Here is a 17,121-nt window from a genome sequence, read left to right as displayed (position 1 = left end):
CACACCGAGCTGCCCGTGCCAGAATCTCCTCAGGGTTTCTCTTGAGCATGTGTCCGAGTCCGCTCCCTACCTTCATCCTCTCCCGTATTAAGCCATTGGCCTTCCAGTACACAGTCCACGAGTTTTCAGCTGCGTTCCCGACGTCACAGCTTTCCGACCTGGCCATCAGCAATGATGATGGGGGGCTAGTCTTCTGATTGAACATGTTCGGCCTGTAGTTTGCAAGACTTGTCATCAGGTTCTTGATCGAGTTAGAGAGGTCCTCTCCCATCGTGTTGAACATGTACAGGATCGATGTGTGGTCGTAGCCAAGCTGCGAAGTCCTCACAATGAGCGGGGAGATCAACCCCCCATCCTTCTCGTCCGGCTCCAGCATCCGAGGAGGGACTGTCCCAAACTCCATCTCAAGCCGCAAGGGCCAAGGGCGGTTGGGAGTCTCTATTCGAGGCCTCACCGTCCCGGCGTCCTCCTGCTTTACAGAGACGGCATCCTCCTCCATAGGCCCCGTCTCATGATCGGAAGACAGGCATTCCTTAGACCTGCCCTTCTTCATGCAAGTCCCGCACGGTCGCTTCTTGTCACACTTGATCTTCGACCGCCTGCACAGCCAACACGCTGAAACCCCGAAGATGGCGTCACACTGATCCTCAAGCCCCATCCTGCTGCAAGTGCAGCAGGGTTTCATCTTGCTGCACTTGATCTTGTGCTTTCGGCATCGTGAACAAGCTATTCCCTCGTCTCTCCGCATTAAAATCGCCATGGCACCTTCGGAGGGCAGCGGATCTTGCTTCTTGTCTGCCGTATCTCCCTCCATCAGGAGATTTCGACTAAACAAAAACGTTCAGGGCGACCAGCTATACATTTAATCCAACTGAAGTCAATGCAGCATTTCTCATTGCTGTGCAAGCACACAGACTATATCATTAGGAAAAGAGATATATCTATCTATCTATCAATTAAACTTGTTCTTGATAGGGAACATGCCAATTCGCGAGTAAGCTATCCATCTTTCAACCGCAATCAGTTTATCCGTATCTAACCTTTGCAGTATCTCTCAGTGACCTTCTTTCAATATTCAAATAACCTCCACAACATACAAGCATCTCTTCTCGCATCCATCCTACATGTTTGCTTAAACACATCCCTTGCTTGATGTCAACATTAGCTTTCTCCTTCTTCAATACTCGCATCATTCTTTCAACGAACCCCCCGGCACATTTGTCTGTTGCTGCTTTCAAGCTCGTCCCTGCTGGTTCCTATCATCTTACTCAGCCTGTGTCCCTTCCTCGCGCTATCTCGTCGCTCTTCTCCCCCACCAGTCAGTGTCCATCCACCGTCTTCTTGCTTGTCGGCATTGGTGAATGAGGTCATTTTATTTTTTAAAAGTGTAAAATGTTGTTGTTGTATTTTTAATTTTAAAATGCGTGACGGGCCTTCGGAGAAACCGATCGGGCCGTGGTGATCAGTAGTCTTTACTCAAAGTTAAGTTAAAAATCAGTACGAGGACTGCTTTTTGAAGTAAAGTGTAACGGATTCTAACTGATGGAATTGCTAATTCCGGCGGGTCGATGGCTTTGGCGGAGGGGACAGACGAGAAGAAGTATGAGAGGAGAAGGAGGCGGAGGAGGAACATGTCACACTGTTTTTGAACTCTTCCCTTCGTTGAATCTATGATGTTTGTTGATCTGCTGTCGAAGTCCAATAATTTCTTCCCTTCCCCTTGTGTTGAATCCTCAACTCCAAACGAAATGGTATGCTGAGATTGATCAACAGCTACGGGAGCCAAACTCCATCGTCGCGGGAGGACAAAAAGGGGAGAGTCATATTAGCATCAGGGTTGGTAGCCTTCGCGCTGATTGGTACCCCCCTTACGTTGTCAAGTTGTGAGTGAGACTTTATTGCCAGTCTTAGCGCTTGTGGCAGCCGCAAGCGCCAATGGGTTTAGCAAGCCAGCACAACCGAGCATAGCGCTCCAGATGCTCGCAATTCGTCAGCTTCAGCTTTCTATCCTGAAACAATCACCGGTGCCTGACCTCGAGAGTTTGATCGCCATAAGTTCTGATTCGCTCCCTGAGAACAGGAAACGGTTGAGAAAATAAGAAAGATGTTGGATAGTTCTGAGTTTGGGAGCTTTGACTTGGACGATAAGATGGTTGCAAAGCCATCGTCCAACGGGGGTGTGAGTTCTCAAACGTCACTTAATCTTGTAGCGGCGAAGGTGTGGAGGGATGGTAGTGTTTCTCAACGCTGATATTGTCACAACAGGCTCGTCCCCTTCAAGGAGGAGTACATTCAATCGACCTGGTGTGCTGACGCTTATATCTTCACCTCGTGCCTCTGATTGAGATGGCAGGCGCTGATCGATAAGAAGGTCCCGCTGACCTCGGCACCGGCTGCGATGCAGAGGCCGCGGGCCAATTTGCTGGTGGACACGATGGGTGACAAGCTAGTGGAAACAGCTACAGCACCATCATCGAGATGAACTCATGTTGTAATAAAGGAATAGAACTGCTCTTGGATGAATGATGGCTTAATCTGGAATTACAAGGAATGCTACATGCAAGACGTGTCTGTCGACCTTGTCGTCTTGAACGAGACTGACCGAGAAAGCTTTTCCAACTTGTTTCTTTGTAGCTCCTCAGAACTAGTTTATTTCCTGTGAATGTGTCATTGTTGAAATCTCTTTTGCATCCAGACAACTTACAGGTTTTTCAGTGCCTCTGCCATTCCCCCGGGTCGACGAAGTCGATTTGTAATCGAGCGAGACATATCAAGAACAAACTGGAAGGCGGAGGACAGAGTTTCGCCCCCAGCAGCTTCGGAGGAGGCGCCTGATGTCTGGGCATGGTCGGAGCAAGAGCAGTTTGCATGGCCGCAGGGCCTTTCCCTGTCCGGTTTCTGAGGTGTGTTTGCAGCGGACAAGTGATCTTCAACAGCTGATGCCGCGGCGTTGGATGCTTGCTCCGAACGGGGACTCAGTAGCCTCTTGGAGAAGAGGAGAAAAGATTGGTCTCTCGCGAAGATCTCTCCAGGATTCTTTCCGTCATACGACAAGATCTCTGTAAATGACAAGGTCAGCAAGCAAGCCAGAAGCCCATACAGTCAAGCACCGAGATGCTCTGCAACATATCCACTCAGTCCCTCGAGAACGAAGGATCTCGCTCGTCTGTCCTCCTTGACCACAGGGAACAGGATGTGCATCATTCCCTGCGATAGACTTGAGGATAGGAAGCTCATGTGGGGTTCAAGATTACCTGCTGACGAGCAATGTTCTCGATCACTGTCATGAGGTGCTTCCCCAATCCCCTCCTCCGGACAGATTCCTCCAGCTGAATGTCCATAACGTAGAGAGCAGGCTCTCCTGCTTCCACCCCGACCGGTTCACCTTGGAGGGTAAACCTGAAATGGACAAATCCCACAGGGTTCCTCGCATCCTTGGACCTCGCGTCTCGTTCATACACCACAAGGAAACGGGCAGCCCCTCCGTGATCGACCAGTTCGTCGAACTTGATGTCATCTGACCAAGCACACTTGGACTCGTCGTACAACTTCGTCATGTTGTTGGTTGTCATGATCATAGCCCAAGTCTCAAGGCTCCCGAGCTCCTTGGAGAACCGAATTTCGCAGTTTAACCCATTCTGGTTGAACTTGGAGTAAGGCTGCACGTCCTTGGACAGGTCTTTGTCCTGTCCTCTTTCATCTAGGAGGGAGCAAAACGTGCAAGTCAGAGCCAGAATGCCTGTACAAGGGAAGCAACAAGAAACCCCCTCGAGAAACTCTCTTTCTCTCTCAGGAGAGGGAACCATCAAGGTGCATGAGTATGATCTCACCTATGAGAGCCTTTCTCAGCACCTCTATGTACTCCTGCGGGCACTTCAATGTCGCTCCATTCGTCTTCGCCATTCTCCCAGTGGCGTTTGCCCGCGTTCCCGCCACCACCACCCACCACCGCCCTGAATGCTACCCCCTTGGCCTCCCTGATTTTTACCCGTGATCAACCTCCATTTTAGCTCTCTTTTAGGGGGTGGTGATCGGATATTAGGGGGTGGGGGTTGTCCCAGCAAAATGTATCGTGGGAGCGAACGACGACGGGCAGGGCAGTGACGACGACGATGGAGGTGAAGAAGTATGGCGGGACACCGAAGATGAAGGCAAAGGTTTGTGCATCACGTCCCATGATCATACAGGAAGACTTGTGTGAAGTGTTGTGATAGACAATTCCCATGAACTCCATTGGGATTGAGATTAACTCGGCGTCATGACAACCTTTATTCCCGAAGACAGACGGCATGACGTCTACATCATACATCTTCAAGGCATTCATGTTAGATTCTTCCATAAATCTACTCGCTCTTCATCATCTGCCATCATCCGCGTGTTCTCGTCCACTTGCTCTAAGTTCTCAACTACGCGGGGTCGCCGTAATCCTTGCGCTTGCTACAAAGCTCCGAAATCAGCGTCTTCAGTCAAGAGACTCGCGTCTCCCCTCATTGCATGCGCTTTGCATTCTGCGAAATGGAAGATGTCAGGGATGGACGAAGAAAGTCAGCAGCAGCACCTTAACTCCCTTGTCCTTTCTGCCACTCGTCACCGCACTGCCGCCGAAGTTCTTGGTCTTCTGCGTGATCGGAATCAGTAAGGAAGCTGCAGACATGGCAGGCACCAACCTTGGGCTTGTCAATCTCAACCTCAGGCAGCACGAGCTCTTGGATGCCTTCCAAGCCGTCGACATACCTGGACTCGACCTGCTCCATTTTGAGAGGAGGGAACCAATGAAGGAAGGATAAGAGCATGTTGAGAGGTTCACAAGGAGAGCAAGTGACCAGGAGGGAATCAGTTGATAGAAGAGGAGCAACGAAGAGTCAAGAACAAGGCATGGAGCATCGAGAAGCGAAGTGAGCAGCAGGAGGGGGAGAGGGGAGGAAGGACAAGTAGAACAATCAAGCGAAGGTGCACCTGTTTGGCCCACTTCTCATTCTGGTCCATGTAGTGCTTGTAATCTCCGTTGTAACGAACAAGCTTCTTGTCCTCAAAGGCCGCGATTATGTTGGCGACTTGACTCACGAAGTATCGATCGTGAGAGATGACCTGATGGGCAAACCCTCTCAGAACAGACAAAGGATGTGGTTGACCGAGGTACCAGCAGGGTGCCGTCGTAGAACTTGAGCGCTTCTTCCAGCATCTCCTTGGCTGGAATGTCCAAGTGGTTGGTTGGCTCGTCCAGCACCTGCGGGCGCATGAGAGGCTTCAAGGTTGCGACTCTCATCCAGAGACATACAAGAAGGTTGGCCGGTCGAAGCATCATCCTGCAGAGGGCAACGCGAGCTTTCTCTCCACCTGAGAGCATAGCGATCTTCTTTTCGACCGTGTCTCCCTTGAACAAAAACTGCCCCAAGAGTTTCCTGATCTCTTCATACTCCACCGAACCATCAGAGGCTTCCTACATGACCAAGGAGTCAGTGAGCGCTGTCGTAACAACTCTGCCTCCCATCACTATCGCACCTTGATCACTTCAAGGACCGTCATCTCGGGATCCAGAACATCAGCTTGATTCTGCTCGTAGTAGTTCACAGCCAGGTTCATTCCACCTCCAAGCTTGATCTCGCCAGATCGAGGCTCTTCCTTTCCTACAATCAATCGCAGAAACGTTGACTTCCCGCAACCATTCGGTCCGATCAACGCCACCCTGTCTCCCTTCTCAAGGTTGAATTCCACATCCTTGAAGAGGATTTCTTTCCCTTGCATCTCATATCCATGCTCCAGGTTCTTTACGTTGACAACAGCTTCGGCATTGCCCATTCTAGGAGCAGATGGAAACCGAAACTTCCAAGGTTTGCCAGGGGTAGGGGCTTGGCAACGAACTCTTCAGACGCCATCCACTTCTCAAGCTTGGCTTGTCGCGAAGCAGCTTGAGACGCCTGAGCACCCACTTTGAACCTGTTGATCCAGTCTTTCTCTGCTTTCACCTTCTTCATCTGATTGTCGTATGACTTCTGCCATGCTTCCATTCTCTCCTTCTTCAACTTCAAGAATCGGGAATAGTTGCCATCGTACGTATTCGTGACTCCTTGCTCGCAATCCACGATCTTCGTGCAGACCCTGTCCAAAAACTCACGATCGTGACTCACAATGACCATTGGAATGTTCTGATTGATCAAGAAGGATTCCATCCACTCAATGCTTTCAAGGTCCAAATGATTTGTCGGCTCATCGAGCAGGAGGATGTTTGGCTCAGTGAGAAGAATCTTTCCCAAACCGATACGCATCTTCCATCCGCCACTGAAAGCAGCAACAAGCTGGTCTCCTTCTTCTGGAGAGAATCCCATCAAGTTCATGATCCTTTCCACTCTTGCATCAAGCCCCGTCACCCCCATCGAATCGGCTTTGTTCTGCAGCTCCTGCATTCTGTCGAGGATTGTCTGCATCTTCTCCATATCATCCTTGCACTGGGAGAGCTCGTTTTCCGCCTCCTCGATTTCGCTAAGCACCTTTGCCTCTTCTCCAAAAACAGACATCAACTCTTCTTTCAAAGTTCTGGTCAGCACCAGGTCGTCAACGAACTCCTGCCTCAAAAATGCAAGACGAAGGTCAGCAGATGACTTGACGATGTCGCCTGAATCTGGTTCAAGCTCTCCATAAAGCACACGAAGCTGTGTTGTTTTGCCACCACCGTTTGCCCCAACCAATCCGACTCGATCACCTGTCTGTACCGACCAACTGCAATCCTTGAGGACGTCCTGAGCAGGCGTGAGATTCTCTTTCACATGTCTTATTGAAGCAATAAACCTGATTCTTGAAGGTCAGAGCGATTTTCTCCATTCGGAGGCTGACATAGCCAGGTTGAGCAACTGAGTCGATGCGAACTCGCGGGGGTGGACGCTTGGTCACTTTCGGGGCTACTACCTCAGCTTCCTGCTCTGTCTCGGAACTCTCTTCTGTGTTCATCTCACTTTCGATCTCATTTTTCTTTTCTTGTCCCTTCTTGCCCTACACATGCGAGTTCAGTTCCGAGCCTCGGGGATATGTTGAACCTACCTTTTTCTTTGAAGTCTTCGGACGACCACCATCTTCCAGACCAAGGAAGTCAAGATCCCCTTCCATACTTACTGCTGGCACACTCTCTGGCTTCGTTTTGGAAGGCTTGACATCAGCTACAACCTCTTTCACCTCCTTGCTCGCTTGCGCAATTTCTGCCTTGTCTTCGCTCACTGAGGTATCCCCAGATTTTTCCAATTGCTCTAGCTCCCACTTGGAAAGCTTCTTCTTCTTCTTCTTACCCGCACCTGTGTCTTCTATCTCATCAGACGATGCCTCTTTCAGAGATGGTGCATCATCTTGAGACGATTCTGCGCTCGACGAAGTGGTTTCGAAGGCTTCAACAGCCTCCAGCATCTTCAACTGCTGCGGGGTCATCTTCTTCCCTTTCTTCTTGCCACCTCCTGCTGGAGGGTTAGCCTTTGCCTCCGGCTCAGCCTTGACTTCTTCCTGCGGTGCTTCTGCTACAGCCTGCTGGCTCTCGAACTGCTGCAGAGCTTCGAGTGCCCTGAGCTGCGCTTCAGTCAACTTCTTCTTCGCCATCATCGTGACACCAAGAGAGGGTGAGGCCCGTCGGAGGAAGAGCGATTTCTGTACACTTTGAAGTGATCGCCTGCATGCGAACTTCGACAGGGTGGGAGAGAGAAACTGAGAAGAGCGCCAAGAGTTGCTAACAGGCGGGGTCAAGCCCTGGTACGAGGAGACTTGAACCACGAAAAGCGCTGTGAGTTGCATGGAAAGAATGATTCTTCCAGCCATGCTGTATGCTCCACTTGAAATCATATTCGTGATGGATCCAAGAATCGGTCGTTGACGTCACGATTCAAAGCTTTTGGCAGATATCCATTCCTGATCCAGCTGATTCACCAGCCCTGCAGAGAAGACACAGTGAGCAAAAGATGGTCTCAAATTACGTTCTGTATAAAGAAAAGGTTGGCGCATCCAAAGTAAATTATCTCGACGAATTCATCATCATCATCATCATCATCATCATCATCATCATCATCATCATCATCATCATCATCATCATCATCATCATCATCATCATCATCATCATCACCATCACCATCATCATCATCATCATCATGATCAGCACCATGATCAGCACCATCATCATCAAAACAACAACAAGGTGACAGAGATCGGTCACTTCCTTCCGAACTTTGCATTTGCACCGCTGTCTACATTTTGGCGGCCGCTTACAATGGTTGTAGATATCGCGCAAACTCTCTTCAAAGTCGTGATGGATCACACAGAATGACAAAGGAAGCAAGCATTATTTGACATCACATCTATGGTTATCAATTGCTTTCGAAAATGAAACGTAACATGTACTCTGCAACTAGCATGGCTAGCGGACTGTCAGACACACCGAAGAAAAGGAGAGAGGTAGCGGCATTCATCAAGGATAAAGGGGAATGAGCCCATCATCACAGGATCAACCAAGTAAGAAGGGGGAGGAGGAGGTGGTGGTGATGGTTCGGAGTAAACGGTGGATGGCAGCATGCATGTTTTAAGCTTTCGGAGCATGCGAGGCTGCCATGTGCAGGGACGCTGTGGGGTGGAGAGTAGGAGGGGTGGGGTTTGGTGGGTGGGGTTTTGGGAGTTTATCAGGTGGGGTACTTACTTTTATCCGGGAGTAAAAGGGGTGGGTGGGTACTTAGGGACTTTCCGAAGCCACAGGGGGTTTGTTGCAATAGACAGTAGGGGTGGGTAACATTTATCACGAAGTTGAGGGGGTGGGGGTCCTAGAAATGTAGCTGATAGAGGTATGGAGATCAGGGTAGGGGTACTGAATCAGACGAAGGCACCCGTAGTAAGATGAATAAACTGCTCCGAGAAAATGTAGGTAGGGTAGTCCATGAGGGGTGCGATATACAGCGAGCTAGGGGTGGTGGGTGCACAACGAAGGTTTATAAGTGTCTTGGACCTTAAAAATATTTAGATTCCATGTGTTGGTTTAAATACATGGTAGTTATTTGAAATTAGTCAATTCAAATTGCTTTGATTCTAACTAATTCATTCATGTACCAAGAAATGTTTTATCTTTTGTATCGGAAGCAGAGCCGTACCCTGTTTCTGTTCTAGGCTGTATCAAATCTGTATAAATATTGTTAAAGTGTAGGATAAATATGTTACAAACCATAGATTGCTAGGCACCTTTCAATATTTTTTGTACTGAATATCGCTGCCGGTTTCATGATTCTACTGCCTCCAATTATCCTTTTATTATTATCAACAGGTCCATAAATTTAAAAACTACAAGTACCACTCTGTCTCGCCGGGTGTCAGTCAGGTCCGGCCGGCGGTTTTAAGTTGGGCCCGGCCGGCGGCGACTCGGCGAAATATGACCCGGTTGCGGCAGTGCAGTTCCAACAGAGAGTGTACCTCCAGGGGTGGGGGTGGGTACGTGGAAGTAACGTTCAATAACGAACATGAGTCAGCGGCGGTGAAATGGATAGAGAGTTCCATGGCAGATGAAACAGCGGCAGGAAGGAGAAAAAGCGTGCAGATGACGTCAGAGGCAGAATTTTGCGTGAACTGACTTGTCATTCTGTAAAAGTTGCGATGCAGGTACAGGGAAGAAGTTAGTTTGTAAGAAAGATGCAGTAGGAAAAGAGTATCTGCTGTGGAATGCCAACTCGGATTGAGCTGAAGCTCAAGGCTTGAGCGATTTTATGTGCTCTGAGAATGATTATATATGAAAATACTACTTGGTATTCTGTTCAAAGCGATTGAATGACACTTTACTCGTTTTTCTTGGTGTCGATTCCCATCCTACCGACCCTCCAGTTTCTTTTGTGAATTATTATGTTTCGATGGAGTTGTAAAGTTACTGAATCATGGTCTACAGGTCGGTTTGCAGGGCCTTGGCTTGATATACTTGGTGAAGAATTGAGGAAGTGAAAGGATCGAACTCTTGGAATCATGAATATCTTCCGACTCTCCGGAGATATGCTCCACCTGATCAGCTTTCTTGTCCTCATGTACAGAATGAGAGGCCAGAGAAGCTGCCGTGGAGTGTCTCTCAAGTCACAGATCTTGTTCCTGATAGTCTTCTGCTGCCGATATCTCGATTTGTTCTTCAGCTTCGTCTCACTCTACAACACCATGATGAAGATATTTTTCATTTCTGCCACCGCAACGATTGTTTATTGGATGGTAAAGCCCCTTGCCTTCTAGCGACTGCTACGGCAGCATTGCTCACATGCTTGCAGCTTACAAAATACCGATCCTCTTATGACATGGACAATGACAAGCTGCACGGGGATGGAAGTTTCATGGGGCACCTTCCCCCTCACGGAGTGCTTGGGTACATCATAGTCCCATGCTTCCTCCTCGCTCTCATCTGGAACGAGGGATTTGAAGCGTTCGAGGTAGGTCGAGACTGGGTATGGCTGAGCTGACGAGCTCTCAGATTCTTTGGGCATTTTCCATCTATCTGGAGGCAGTAGCGATCCTGCCCCAGCTCTTTATGTTGCAGAAGACGAAGGAGGGAGAAGCCTTCACGCTCCTCTACATCTTTTGCGTCGGGGCTTATCGCGGTCTCTACATTATCAACTGGATCTACAGATACTTCACAGAAAAGCATTACTGGCAGGTCCGAACAGTTCCTCCCTCCATAGCTCTTCCCTCCTCTCTCTCTGCTTCTTTTCCTATCTACATCCTCATGTGCCACCTTCTCCCTGCTACACTGTTTCTCTTTCTGGCTGTCTTCGCTGCTCTTCTGCTCTTCTGCTCTTCTGCTCTATTCTTCTCAACTTTCCCGGCTCTTGCTTTTACACACACTAAAAGCCTGTTCCCCATCTTGGCCAGCCTAAATGGGCTTGTTTCCTGCTTGTCCTTGACACAAGCTTTTCTGCAGCCGTTGGTGTGGGTGTCTGGAGTGGTCCAGACTTTGCTGTATGCAGACTTCTTCTACTACTATTGGATCGCTCTCCGCGATGGAGCGAAGTTCCAATTGCCGGGTTGAGCACAGAAATGTGACCAGTGAAAATACGAGTAAAGCTTCTTTTTCTTTTACTTGTCTCTCTGCTGCACCTTGAGAAATGTCAACGCGTTGATGAGGAAGGATGGGACGATCGAGTCACTTGACTTGTGTAAGTTATTTCTAACTATATATATCACACATTCCTACTACTGTGAGTAGAATCAGAAAGCATCGAGAATCAGCTGCCGTATCACTCGAATGCTGCGTAGGTCCCATCATGCCATACACATTTCAGCTCGGGTTTGAAGATTGCTTGCTTCTCCCCTAACAATTTCTGCGGATTCAATGTTCATGACAGGATTGCAAAGAGCCAGAACAACTTACAAGAACTTGAGCCTGCTCAGGGGTAAGGACGACTCCCTTCTTGCACACGGTGTGATCCTTCTCGCACATCACCGTCCCATTCTTGAGCATAACTGGCAGCCCAAGCTTTCTCAGGGGCTCGACCATGGTGTGCTGGAAGGGGAGGGGTCCAGCCTGGATCTCATAGTCCTCCGTCGCTTCCACTCCACCTTTGGCGAAGTCACTCTCTTGGTACTTGTCAAAGAAGCTGTGTGAACATGAGAGTCAGGGGCACAGCAACATGGGGCCAGACGGTGACCTTGTGATTTCTGTTTGTGGACGAGAGCTAAAGAATAATGCTGTTGTGCCATTCAGATGCTGGGAGTGGTACAGGTCAGTAAAGTGAAGCGTCTCATGGCGAGGAGCAAGTGATTGTAGAAAAAAGTACTTGGGTGACTTGGTGAAGATTCTCCTTGGTTTCCTGTCCTCAAATGTCAAGGGGCTACGTTTGGCAATTTGCTGTTAAACCTCCTCCGGACTTCTGCCCAATGCCAACGCCATAACATTCTGCTTCCCCATGACAAACCTGCAAGATCAAAACTCTCACTGATTGCGATGCTTACCAACAAGCAACTTGCCGGTCCTCTGCAAATTTCTGACGGAGATCCTTCAACAAGCTTGTCCTCATGTTTTCCAACGACAATGCATAAACGTGCGAATACTTATCCAGGCATTCATGAATTGTTTCAACGAGTGATTCTTTGTGCTTTCTACCGGCTTTTTTGACCTGAGACAACGATATGGAATCGTCAACGCGAGACCAACTTCACATACGGTGCACCCCACACTAAGAACTTCCTTTGGACCCTCGCACTTCTACCAGCCGTCTCCTCCCCCTTTCCCCTCGCTCAGTCCCTCCAACCCACGTCTCCTTCACGACTCTCTCCCGAGGGAAGGATCCTCCCTTCCATCGCCTGCATCTCTCTCGTCCCCTCCCTCCCTCCTCACCTTGGTCAAGGAGATGAGCTTTTGCCGCTTGCTGCTCGGCATGCTATGGGTGACCGCACGTGCCCTTTCGCGGTTACAATATTGCAACGGTCACCGGGCCCGGGCCGGCGACTCCGGCGGGCCGCCGGGCGCGGCGGCAGCCGACTCAGGCCGGGCTCCGACTGTGACTCCGGGCGCCGGACGGCCGGCGTCAGCGCACCGACCCGGCGTCCGAGGCTCGGACTCGTGACCATCTGAAGTTTCTTCGGAAGTTCGCAACATTTCACTCGGAAACTCGGGGAGACGACGGTTGGATCGCATGCCCGGCCCGGTGCCCGGCCAGCCGTGCCAGTCATATAGCGCCGATTTAGCCAAACTCTCCAGTAAACCAAGGCACGACCCTTAGTCTTCAGTGCTAGGCTTGGGTTTCGGTGCGGCACCGTGGCACATCATGGCCCATGCGCTCAGAGTCAATAATTCAAGTCTGGCTCGAACTTGAGCGGCCAGTCAATGTGCTCCATCAGGCCGGCGGCCCTGACAGTTTGCGTGACTCAGAACCTGGAAGTCACGGTGACGCCGCGACCGTGCCAGGGCGCCGCGTTTTCACTGTCTGATATAAAACTCTCGGGAAATTGACATACGGAGGATTTTGAATAGTAACGGAGTTAACTTTGAGTCACGAAAGATGCCATGATCAGTGATTCGTCGCGGCTGAGGCTCGGAATCAACTCAGTGATCCGATACGGTGTTTACTCAGTAGACAAGCCGCACAAATTCTTGTATTTCACACATTTATTGTACACTAGTCATACATCCCTTCAGCTGGACTAAACTGACGGGCTGCCGCCAGCTAGTAAGGCTACTAGGCTAGTCTTAGGCTGCAGCAGCTTGACGAGCAAGCCTGACGCCATGCCGGTGGTCCCGGGCCTGTCTCGAGTGGGTCGGGGCAGAGGAGCCTCTGAGGCTCGGGGTGTTGCTGATGAGCTTGTTCATGATCTTGTCGTAGTTGGACGCCATCACGTCGTAGGAGAACTGCCGCAGCACGCGGTCGCGGCCGGCCTTGCCGATGGTGTTCCGCAGCTCGGGACTCTGATGGAGCTTGTAGATGGCGTCGCTGAGAGCTTGGGCGTCGGCTGGAGGCACCAGCAGGCCGTCCACTTGATGATCCACGGCCTCGGGGATGCCGTCGATGGCGCTGCAGACCACGGGCTTGTTGAAGGCCATGGCTTCGCCGATGACAAGAGGAAGCACCTCGTTGAGCGAAGGCACCAGCACCACGTCTGCTGCCATGTAGTATCGAGTCACGTCCGCCTGGATGTCCATGACGGTCAGCCTGGCTTGACCCCGCTGGTCCTCGTCGGTGTCTTCCCATCGAGCGTAGGACATGTCGTTGGCCTTGGCTTCCTTCTTGAGCTGCTCGATGTACTCGATCTCGTGGTCGCGTATGTACCGCGCCCCGACCATAAGGCACTTGAGGTCCTTGCAGCCCATCTCGTTGACGAGCCGAGAGCAGGCCTTGACTGTGTAGAGCTGTCCCTTGCGGTTGCAGATGGTGCCGAGATGGAGGACGACGAAGTCGTCGGGGCCATACCCGAGCTGAGCCCGGACAGCATCTCTTTCATTGGACTTCATGAAGTCATCGAGCTTCTTCAGGGGGATCCCGTTGTAGACCGTGCATGCGGCGTCCTCCTTGTAGAGGCCCTTGTAGATGTCTTTCTGAACGTTGGAAGGGAAGACGACACAGCCACAGTTGGCAAACGCCTCCTGATCATGTCAGCGCTCAGAGACTTCATCATGAACACCTCCTTCGCGTAGTGCTCGAGCTGGTCTTGCGGCCACACCTCAAGGATCACCCACACGGTCGGGAGTCCCATCTTGTGAGCGAGGTTGACGACGTCGCACCTCATGATGGTGTTGGCGAAGACCATGCCGATGCCCTCGTCTTGCAGGCGCTGCTGCAGGCTGGGAAGGAAGTCTGGTGCTGCCACGTCCATGATTTCTACCTTGAGGCCCAGCGCTTCGAGGTCAGCTCGCATGGGTCCCTCCTTGGGGGCGTACACGACGGTGAAGGACTGGCTGGCCATCAGCTTGCTCATGAGATGCAGGCAGAAGTTGTTGGCGCCGTTGCGCTCGAGCGAGTGCATGAACATGGCTACCTTGGGCTTGTCCTGCTGCAAACGGGCAGCGTGCTTGTGCTTGAGCTGGCTCTGTGGCTTGGTGTCATACAGGCTGGAGATGAAGTGGTCCATCTTTCCAGCGTTGCTCCAATCGTGCTGGGCAGCCAGACGGCGGAGCTCGTTGATCTCGAGCCCTGCGTCCTTGAGCCGGCGCATGGAGGAGAGGAGCGCCTTGGAGTCCATCTCTCCTCCTCGAAGGCGGAGGTCCTTGAGCAGAGCCTTGCTGCTTCCGAAGGGGATACGGCCGTCAGCGGCCGCGACGAGGCGAGTGGCGGTCATGAAGGAGACGGCAAGGAGGAGCTCTCGTATAGGGCGTGTATGCATCATGGTGGGACCAAGGAGTAGGGGCGATGATGATCTTTGTTAGCAAGCGTCGAGTACGATCGAACAGGAGGGGGACTTATAAGGTCGAGGATACAGCTATGGGAGGTGCGAGGAGGATTTTGAGAGCGTCAGAGGAGAGTGCAGAGGATGCTGATGAGGATCGTCAGTCTCGTGTAGGTCGTCAATCCACCGTGTTTACGTGCCATCCTGAAGGCCTTGAGACTCCCCGACTTTGATTTTCATAGCGGCATTCTTGGGGAGGAGCCGTGCAGTCGCCAGGGAGGGCCGTGATAGGACGAGGGGGGTAGGGGTGCAAAAGAGGGCAGGGGTGGGTGAGGGCAGAGGGAGGAGGGGGTAGAGGAAGGGGCAAGTTGGGGAGCCATCAGGGGTGGGGTTCCCTTTTATGCGCCTCTTTAATTTGACCACTGTAGGTTTGACCAGTCCCACGGTCCTTGTTCAGTCAGCTGTTTGACCACTGGTTTGACCACGTTCGTTCGTTTTGCATCTGATGCGTCCGCTGGGAGTTTGACGGGCATTTGACCACTGAGTTTGACTACTGAAGTTTGACCGGCATCGGCTGCAGACTCCGGAGCGGCCCTCCCGATCTCCGGGGCACCTTGTACTGGCAGTTGCTCATTTCGAAACGCCGCCGAAAGAGACGTTTGCGCTGTAGTACTATGATATAGCTTCCGGGTTCTGGTGCTAGCGATGTCCTAGGTAAGTCGTAGGGGAACAATGCACCTGGGAACAGTCGGACGGAGCGTCGGTCAAAACGGTCAAACCTGTGGTCAAAACCTATGGTCAAAACAAAGGGGCGGATAACCTTGGCAAGAAGGCACCCCTACCCTATCAATCTCCATGTGATGGATCCACCTCTTCTGTCTTTCCCCACCCCCTCCTCCCGCTGCCCTCACCCACCCCTGCCCTCTTTTGCACCCCTACCCCCCTCGTCCTATCACGGCCCTCCCTGGCGACTGCACGGCTCCTCCCCAAGAATGCCGCTATGAAAATCAAAGTCGGGGAGGAGTCGCTCATCAACCACAACGACCTCCTTCCCCTCCCCCCCCCTCCTCCTCCTGACGATCCTCATCAGCATCCTCTGCACTCTCCTCTGACGCTCTCAAAATCCTCCTCGCACCTCCCATAGCTGTATCCTCGACCTTATAAGTCCCCCTCCTGTTCGATCGTACTCGACGCTTGCTAACAAAGATCATCATCGCCCCTACTCCTTGGTCCCACCATGATGCATACACGCCCTATACGAGAGCTCCTCCTTGCCGTCTCCTTCATGACCGCCACTCGCCTCGTCGCGGCCGCTGACGGCCGTATCCCCTTCGGAAGCAGCAAGGCTCTGCTCAAGGACCTCCGCCTTCGAGGAGGAGAGATGGACTCCAAGGCGCTCCTCTCCTCCATGCGCCGGCTCAAGGACGCAGGGCTCGAGATCAACGAGCTCCGCCGTCTGGCTGCCCAGCACGATTGGAGCAACGCTGGAAAGATGGACCACTTCATCTCCAGCCTGTATGACACCAAGCCACAGAGCCAGCTCAAGCACAAGCACGCTGCCCGTTTGCAGCAGGACAAGCCCAAGGTAGCCATGTTCATGCACTCGCTCGAGCGCAACGGCGCCAACAACTTCTGCCTGCATCTCATGAGCAAGCTGATGGCCAGCCAGTCCTTCACCGTCGTGTACGCCCCCAAGGAGGGACCCATGCGAGCTGACCTCGAAGCGCTGGGCCTCAAGGTAGAAATCATGGACGTGGCAGCACCAGACTTCCTTCCCAGCCTGCAGCAGCGCCTGCAAGACGAGGGCATCGGCATGGTCTTCGCCAACACCATCATGAGGTGCGACGTCGTCAACCTCGCTCACAAGATGGGACTCCCGACCGTGTGGGTGATCCACGAGGCGTGGCCGCAAGACCAGCTCGAGCACTACGCGAAGGAGGTGTTCATGATGAAGTCTCTGAGCGCTGACATGATCAAGGAGGCGTTTGCCAACTGTGGCTGTGTCGTCTTCCCTTCCAACGTTCAGAAGGACATCTACAAGGGCCTCTACAAGGAGGACGCCGCATGCACGGTCTACAACGGGATCCCCCTGAAGAAGCTCGATGACTTCATGAAGTCCAATGAAAGAGATGCTGTCCGGGCTCAGCTCGGGTATGGCCCCGACGACTTCGTCGTCCTCCATCTCGGCACCATCTGCAACCGCAAGGGACAGCTCTACACAGTCAAGGCCTGCTCTCGGCTCGTCAACGAGATGGGCTGCAAGGACCTCAAGTGCCTTATGGTCGGGGCGCGGTACATACGCGACCACGAGATCGAGTACAT

General features: G+C 51.8%; 7 protein-coding genes across 7 annotated transcripts; 2 read left to right on the top strand and 5 right to left on the bottom strand.

The window, feature by feature from the left end:
* Positions 1-115: 115 nt before the first annotated feature.
* GUITHDRAFT_151552 (hypothetical protein) lies at positions 116-829 on the bottom strand (the record flags this gene model as incomplete). Its single annotated transcript, XM_005836383.1, has 1 exon — positions 116-829. A coding segment is annotated over exon 1 (671 nt), but the record flags the coding sequence as incomplete, so codon positions are not given.
* A 1,147-nt stretch (positions 830-1,976) lies between these two features.
* GUITHDRAFT_104987 (hypothetical protein) lies at positions 1,977-2,482 on the top strand (the record flags this gene model as incomplete). The annotated part of the gene is made up of 4 exons (XM_005836382.1): positions 1,977-2,024; positions 2,081-2,218; positions 2,266-2,304; positions 2,354-2,482. The coding sequence occupies 4 exons, from the start codon at positions 1,977-1,979 to the stop codon at positions 2,480-2,482; spliced, it is 354 nt and encodes a 117-aa protein (XP_005836439.1).
* Positions 2,483-3,102: 620 nt separating this feature from the next.
* On the bottom strand, positions 3,103-3,903 carry GUITHDRAFT_136122 (hypothetical protein; the record flags this gene model as incomplete). The annotated part of the gene is made up of 3 exons (XM_005836381.1): positions 3,103-3,207; positions 3,255-3,739; positions 3,831-3,903. The coding sequence occupies 3 exons, from the start codon at positions 3,901-3,903 to the stop codon at positions 3,103-3,105; spliced, it is 663 nt and encodes a 220-aa protein (XP_005836438.1).
* A 348-nt stretch (positions 3,904-4,251) lies between these two features.
* On the bottom strand, positions 4,252-6,819 carry GUITHDRAFT_159454 (hypothetical protein; the record flags this gene model as incomplete). Its single annotated transcript, XM_005836380.1, has 9 exons — positions 4,252-4,508; positions 4,559-4,618; positions 4,668-4,745; positions 4,957-5,088; positions 5,141-5,227; positions 5,279-5,440; positions 5,503-5,823; positions 5,859-6,737; positions 6,787-6,819. The coding sequence occupies 9 exons, from the start codon at positions 6,817-6,819 to the stop codon at positions 4,488-4,490; spliced, it is 1,773 nt and encodes a 590-aa protein (XP_005836437.1). The 3' UTR covers positions 4,252-4,487.
* A 3,068-nt stretch (positions 6,820-9,887) lies between these two features.
* On the top strand, positions 9,888-11,058 carry GUITHDRAFT_181606 (hypothetical protein). The gene is made up of 4 exons (XM_005836434.1): positions 9,888-10,197; positions 10,254-10,412; positions 10,454-10,636; positions 10,901-11,058. Exons 1-4 carry the CDS (start codon positions 9,964-9,966, stop codon positions 11,006-11,008), a joined length of 684 nt encoding a protein of 227 aa, XP_005836491.1. The 5' UTR covers positions 9,888-9,963; the 3' UTR covers positions 11,009-11,058.
* A 79-nt stretch (positions 11,059-11,137) lies between these two features.
* GUITHDRAFT_151550 (hypothetical protein) lies at positions 11,138-12,373 on the bottom strand. The gene is made up of 7 exons (XM_005836379.1): positions 12,317-12,373; positions 11,947-12,095; positions 11,837-11,894; positions 11,757-11,789; positions 11,628-11,686; positions 11,351-11,576; positions 11,138-11,300 (listed from the first exon to the last, which is right to left on the bottom strand). The coding sequence occupies exons 1-7, from the start codon at positions 12,356-12,358 to the stop codon at positions 11,217-11,219; spliced, it is 651 nt and encodes a 216-aa protein (XP_005836436.1). The 5' UTR covers positions 12,359-12,373; the 3' UTR covers positions 11,138-11,216.
* An 894-nt stretch (positions 12,374-13,267) lies between these two features.
* On the bottom strand, positions 13,268-13,588 carry GUITHDRAFT_57752 (hypothetical protein; the record flags this gene model as incomplete). Its single annotated transcript, XM_005836378.1, has 1 exon — positions 13,268-13,588. A coding segment is annotated over one exon (321 nt), but the record flags the coding sequence as incomplete, so codon positions are not given.
* Positions 13,589-17,121: the final 3,533 nt, after the last annotated feature.

This window comes from Guillardia theta (genome assembly GCF_000315625.1).
Source record: "Guillardia theta CCMP2712 unplaced genomic scaffold GUITHscaffold_18, whole genome shotgun sequence".
Classification (NCBI taxonomy): domain Eukaryota; class Cryptophyceae; order Pyrenomonadales; family Geminigeraceae; genus Guillardia; species Guillardia theta.
This window is presented reverse-complemented; position numbering and strand designations above follow the sequence as displayed.